This window comes from Emiliania huxleyi (assembly GCF_000372725.1).
Source record: "Emiliania huxleyi CCMP1516 unplaced genomic scaffold EMIHUscaffold_74, whole genome shotgun sequence".
Lineage (NCBI taxonomy): Eukaryota > Haptophyta > Isochrysidales > Noelaerhabdaceae > Emiliania > Emiliania huxleyi.
The window spans coordinates 312,690-318,612 of NW_005196456.1; the positions used below are offsets into that span (position 1 = coordinate 312,690).

The 5,923-nt window shown below is 62.4% G+C and overlaps 2 protein-coding genes across 2 annotated transcripts in view; one reads left to right on the plus strand and one right to left on the minus strand.

Moving 5' to 3' along the window:
* Window positions 1–201, plus strand: part of EMIHUDRAFT_453114 (hypothetical protein) — a gene marked incomplete at its 5' end in the record, with an annotated part of 615 nt that extends 414 nt beyond the window's left edge. The window contains one exon of the mRNA XM_005760764.1: window positions 28–201. Within this exon, the coding sequence (XP_005760821.1) occupies window positions 28–69 (42 nt within the window). The 3' untranslated portion in view covers window positions 70–201. The remainder of the gene's footprint in view (window positions 1–27) is intronic.
* A 4,017-nt stretch (window positions 202–4,218) lies between these two features.
* On the minus strand, window positions 4,219–5,733 carry EMIHUDRAFT_438322 (hypothetical protein; the record flags this gene model as incomplete). The annotated part of the gene is made up of 8 exons (XM_005760765.1): window positions 4,219–4,257; window positions 4,444–4,493; window positions 4,568–4,614; window positions 4,683–4,815; window positions 4,886–4,927; window positions 5,120–5,460; window positions 5,533–5,583; window positions 5,649–5,733. Coding segments are annotated over 3 exons (232 nt in total), but the record flags the coding sequence as incomplete, so codon positions are not given.
* Window positions 5,734–5,923: the final 190 nt, after the last annotated feature.

A 5,923-nucleotide genomic window follows, 5' to 3' on the forward strand; every position in this document is an offset into this window, starting at 1 on the left:
GGGGGGGGGGGGGCACATCGTGCGGAGGGCGAGGGAAAGCAGACGCGCAGCGCGTTGAGCGGCCGTTGACCGTTGTCCATGCGCGGGGCGTCGCGCGGCCGCCCGGCCGCGGGGCCCGCTGGCCTGCCCGTGGTGCCGAAACACAACACGCAGGGAATACGCCGAGCCGCTCCACTAGACTCGCTCATAAACCGTTTTTGCTACATAAAAGTCAGCTCCCTCGCCCGCGCTTACCCCTTCACACCCACGCCTCGCTGCTTGGTGTTTCTGAACACGTAGTCGTCAACGCTGTGCGGGTTGTGTGCGGGTTGTGTCTGGGAGGGAGGGAGTGGGGTGCAGGTTGCTCACCCACGGCACCGGGCCGGTGCTTGCACTTTGAATGCCGTGGGGCTCCTGCCCGTGTGTCCGGGCGTGGAGATGCGAGGGTCGCACCCCCTTGCCCCACCACTTTGTGTGTGTGGAGACGTTTACCTCACCTTAGTCCTTACCGCTTACCTCAGCCTCCGGAGGCCTTAGGGGACCCCTAGGCTGAAAAGGGTGGGCCCTGGGGCGCCTGCGGCTTTCCGGCTTAAACGGCTAACTAAAACTGGCCCAGGCCGGTTTTAAGAGCTGCTGGGCCGCCGATTCCTTAAACGGTCTTAAACGCTTAAACGGTGGGGGAGAGCTCCCGAGGTCGATGGTCCGGGAGGCTCCCGGTAGACACGCCGGAGGCCCGGGCGGGAAGCTGGCTACAGTCAGCTAGCACGCGTCCCCTATGCGAGTATGGCTCCTACCAGTGCACCAGACTTACAGATGTGTCTTCAGAGGCGGGTTTGTGCCTAATAACGGCAGTATTGGAGGAAACCGCGGCGCGGAACCCAGCGACGCATGCTGGTGAGGCCGATTTCTTAAACGGACTTAAAAGAGGGACCCCCCGTGCCTGCAATCTCTTAAATGGCAATTTAAGCCCCCAAACCTCCTCATTTCTTAAAAGGTCTTAAAACAACCCGGCCCTCAGAACCCTAGGGGTCCCCTAAGCCGCCGCGAGAGCGACCCAACTCGTCGACATCGTCCGATGATGGTGCCTCAAAGTCAGCCTCCGGAGGCTATCGTGGGGTCGAGCCGGCAGTAGCCGTGACATGTGGTTCCACCACCCCTCGTATGCTTTGCCTCTGACCGCCACCGTTCCCAGGCTGCCAAATGGGATGGAAAGGAAGGCTCGGCGAGCGTATAGAAGCGTGCTCGACCTCGTCGTGGCAACCTGCACGGCAGCGCTGGCAGGCGCGATGAGCGTCGAGCCACCTGACCCGAGAGGGGTCGCAGGCGTCGTACCGAGCGCGTCGAGACCGTGTACTGATGTGCTCTGCACGGGTGAGTCACGTCGTTGTCAAAGGAGCGACGTGCGACCTGTCAGAGCTTGATCTCCGATCGCAGCTGCCTCTGCGGTCTGCGCGTCCTGGGGAGGGACAAAATTGTCGCCGCCGGAGACGACTCGACCGGTCGACGCCGCTGAGATCGGAGATCAAGCTCTGACAGGTCGCACGTCGCTCCTTTGACAACGACGTGACTCACCCGTGCAGAGCACATCAGTACACGGTCTCGACGCGCTCGGTACGACGCCTGCGACCCCTCTCGGGTCAGGTGGCTCGACGCTCATCGCGCCTGCCAGCGCTGCCGTGCAGGTTGCCACGACGAGGTCGCTTCTATACGCTCGCCCAGCCTTCCTTTTCATCCCATTAGGCAGCCTGGGAACGGTGGCGGTCAGAGGCAAAGCATACGAGGGGTGGTGGAACCACATGTCACGGCTACTGCCGGCTCGACCCCACGATAGCCTCCGGAGGCTGACTTTGAGGCACCATCATCGGACGATGTCGACGAGTTGGGTCGCTCTCGCGGCGGCTTAGGGGACCCCTAGGGTTCTGAGGGCCGGGTTGTTTTAAGACCTTTTAAGAAATGAGGAGGTTTGGGGGCTTAAATTGCCATTTAAGAGATTGCAGGCACGGGGGGTCCCTCTTTTAAGTCCGTTTAAGAAATCGGCCTCACCAGCATGCGTCGCTGGGTTCCGCGCCGCGGTTTCCTCCAATACTGCCGTTATTAGGCACAAACCCGCCTCTGAAGACACATCTGTAAGTCTGGTGCACTGGTAGGAGCCATACTCGCATAGGGGACGCGTGCTAGCTGACTGTAGCCAGCTTCCCGCCCGGGCCTCCGGCGTGTCTACCGGGAGCCTCCCGGACCATCCTGAGCCCTGGCCTCGACACCTCGACACCTCGACACCAACTCGACACCAACTCGACACCTCGACACCCCATGCCAACTCGACCAACTCGACACCCCTCGACACCCCTCGACACCCCTCGACACCCCCTAGGCTGAAACCATGCTCGACCGTGTCAAGGTGCCAAACTCGACACCTCGACACCCCTCGACACCCCTCGACACCGCTCGACACCGCTCGACACCGCTCGACACCTCTGATGATCCTAACACAGCAGAGATGTAGACCCATTGGAGTCAGAGTTAGAAATCAGGGTTGCAGCAGCAATCAAACTTGGCTGGCAGTACTTTCATCCCTGAGTTGCAGCCTCTCAAGTTCTAGCTCAAGTTGCAGCTCAGTTGCACCCCTGTTGATGCAGCAAACATGGCAGTACTCAGGTAGCCCTCAGGTGCTGCACAGCACCTTGTACAGTGGCAATGAATCCTCACACCAGTGAGCTTGTGCCATGAGTGCAGACCTGTGGTCCATTGCGCTTTGTGCACTGGCGACGCTCGGCTGCAACGGCGACGCTGCAGCGGCGGCGACGCTGCTGCGATGGGGTACTGGCAGCCCTTAGCTGCTGGACAGCACCTTGTGCAGTGGCAATGTCCACTGACTCATGGCACCAGCCTTGTGCCATGAGCGCTGTGGTCAGTTGCGCTTTGTGCGCCGGTGACGCTGCAGGGGCGACGCTGCTGCAGCGGCGACGCTGCTGCGGTGCTGCGCCTGCACAGTACCTTTGTGCACAGTGGCAATGACTCCCGGCACTTGATGTCCTCAAATGTCCACAGAGAGTATACTGGTTGTGCTCAGGTTGTGCTACATCAACAGGGTGCAACTGAGGCTGCAACTAAGGGATGAAACAGCTTTGCAACTGCTGCCCAAGTTTTGTTGATGGGCTGCAACTGCATCCTGCCACCTTGGACACCTCGACACCTTAGACGCAAAACCCCTTGACAACACTCGACACCTGCTCGACACCCTCGACACCCTCGACACCCTCGACACCCTCGACACCCCTCGACACCCCTCGACACGGTCAAGCATGGTTTCAGCCTCGACAGGCCTCAACAGGCCTCGACAGGCCTCGACAGGCCTCGACAGGCCTCGACAGGCCTCGACACCTCTATCCCTCGACAGGCCTCGACAGCAGCTCGACACCCTCGACACCGGGCCTCGACACCTCGACACCAGGGCTCAGGGACCATCGACCTCGGGAGCTCTCCCGCACCGTTTAAGCGTTTAAGACCGTTTAAGGAATCGGCGGCCCAGCAGCTCTTAAAACCGGCCTGGGCCAGTTTTAGTTAGCCGTTTAAGCCGGAAAGCCGCAGGCGCCCCAGGGCCCACCCTTTTAAGCCTAGGGGTCCCCTAAGGCCTCCGGAGGCTGAGGTAAGCGGTAAGGTGAGGTAAACGTCTCCACACACACAAAGTGGTGGGGCAAGGGGGTGCGACCCTCGCATCTCCACGCCCGGACACACGGGCAGGAGCCCCACGGCATTCAAAGTGCAAGCACCGGCCCGGTGCCGGGGGGGAGAAACTTGCACCCCATTTCCTTCTTTCCAGAAAAAAACGGGACACAACCCGCAAAGGGTTGAGGACTTCGTGTTTAGAAACCCCAAACAGCGAGGCGTGGGTTTAAAGGGGTAAACCCGGGCGAGGGAGCTGATTTTTATGTAGCAAAAACGGTTTATGAGGGAGTTTAGGGGAGGGGCTCGGGGTATTCCCTGGGGGTTGGGTTTGGGCCCCACGGGCAGGCCAGGGGGCCCCGGGGCCGGGGGGCCGCGGGACCCCCCGGGCATGGAAAAGGGTTAAGGGCCGCTCAACGGGGTGGGGGTTTGTTTTCCCTCCCCCTCCGCAGGAGGGGCCCCCCCCCCCCCCCCCCCACAGTCACAGACAACACACACCCAACCCCCGCCCTTTGCCTTCAGAGGAGTCAGGACCGGCAGGAGCGAGTCTCTTTGCGGTCCGCCCCCACCCCCACGCACTCACACGTTCAGCTTGCCGTCGGCAAGCAGCAGCACCTGCGGAGAAGCACCGTGTGAGGACGCGGCGATCGCGGCTAGTGCTAGTCCCCGTCGGGAGGACGACCCCGGCTAGCCGCCGACACACCCCTCAAAGATCCCTGCACACCGCCCGTTCTCCTTGACCCGTCTCTGCCGAGAGGTGTCGGTGTTCTTTGTTTGTGGCTCGCTCTCGCTGTGCCGCACGTTGAGCAGCACCAGCACCGCGCAGAGGTCGTCCTCGTTTGGGTCGGCGCCTGCGAGTCACCAACCACTCCCTTCAGAGAGTCACCTCGTGCTCCGACGCCGTCCTCGCTCGGCTACATCTCGCCCGTGTCGCAGAGCATCAGCGTGCACCCCTTGAGCATCTCAGGCCGCCTGCTCGCAGCGGAAAAGTGGGGGAGGAGACGCTAGACGTGCACGCCTCGCGGCACCCGCGGCGGCGCCTGAGCGCGTCGATCGCCGCAGCGACCTTGGCCTCGAGCTCCGCCGTCGCAGGCGCGTGCCTCTGTCCGCGCGGCAAGTGCAGCGACATGAGCACAAAGATCAAGTCGCGGACGAGCGGGCGGTCGACGATGCCTATTGGCTGGCGGCGAAGCCTCGAGCCCTTGAGCGACAACGAAGAGGACGAGCGGGCGGGCGGCGATGCCGGATCCGTCGGCAGAGAGGCCAAACACCGCGCACGGCGCGCCTGCGAGGGGCGGTGGGGGGGGGGGGGGGGGGCATTGCCTGGCGTGACTGCTCTCGTGAAATGCTTTGCGTGTGTGCAGTGGTCGTGTGTGCAGTGGTTGTGCAGTGGGCGTGTGTCGCGTGCGTCGCCTCACCGGTGGCGCCGAGATATAGCCGAGACATAGCCGAGATATAGCCGAGATAGTCGCCTCACCAGTGGCGCCGCGCGCGCGCAAAGCCAAGTACGAGAGGGCCAGCTTCCCGTCGTACAGCTGCGTCGAGGTGACCCCCACCTCGGCATCCGCCCTCACCAGCAGCGGTGCGAGAAGCTCCGCCGCCGCCTACGGCGGTTGTTACACCAGGTGGCGAGAGGACGATGTCATCCTTGCACACGCGAGAGCTCCGCCGCCGGCCCCCGGGAGGGGGTCCGCCGGATCGCCGAGATTCGGCGAGATTACCTCACCTCTCGGCGCGTCTCGGCGCGTCTCGGCGCGTCCTCTCATCTCGCGCCTTGAGCTCTTCGACCACCGGTTGCGTCACGTGCTTGCTGCACACCTTCATCAGTTCATTCCTCCTGTGAGAGGACTGGGCGATGGACCGGCTGTGCGCCGCGTGCTCGCTGTCGACCGACAGGAGGGCTCCCAGCGAGTCGCTGCTGGTGCCGCTGCCGCCGGCGAGCTCCTACTCTCACCCCTCTTGCTTCTCGAGGCGCAGCCGCCTGTCTCTCTCTCGCCAGCGAACAGCTCCTCCAGGCGAGCAGAGCACAGGCCGTCCGCTGCACGGTCGAGCGCCCTCGCCGCCGCCTCCGGCCCGTCGCCGCCGCCTCTGCGGATGCCTCCCCCTCCCCCTCCCCCACTTATCTTCCCTTTCCTCTTCATTTTTTTCTTCCTTTATCCTATTCATTCCATCTCCCTACTTATTCTTCTTGATTTAATTACTTCTCTTTTCTTTCTCCTCCACCTTTACCCCTAACCTCTTTCTTTGTCTTAACAATCTTTACTCTTCCCATCCCCTTTTC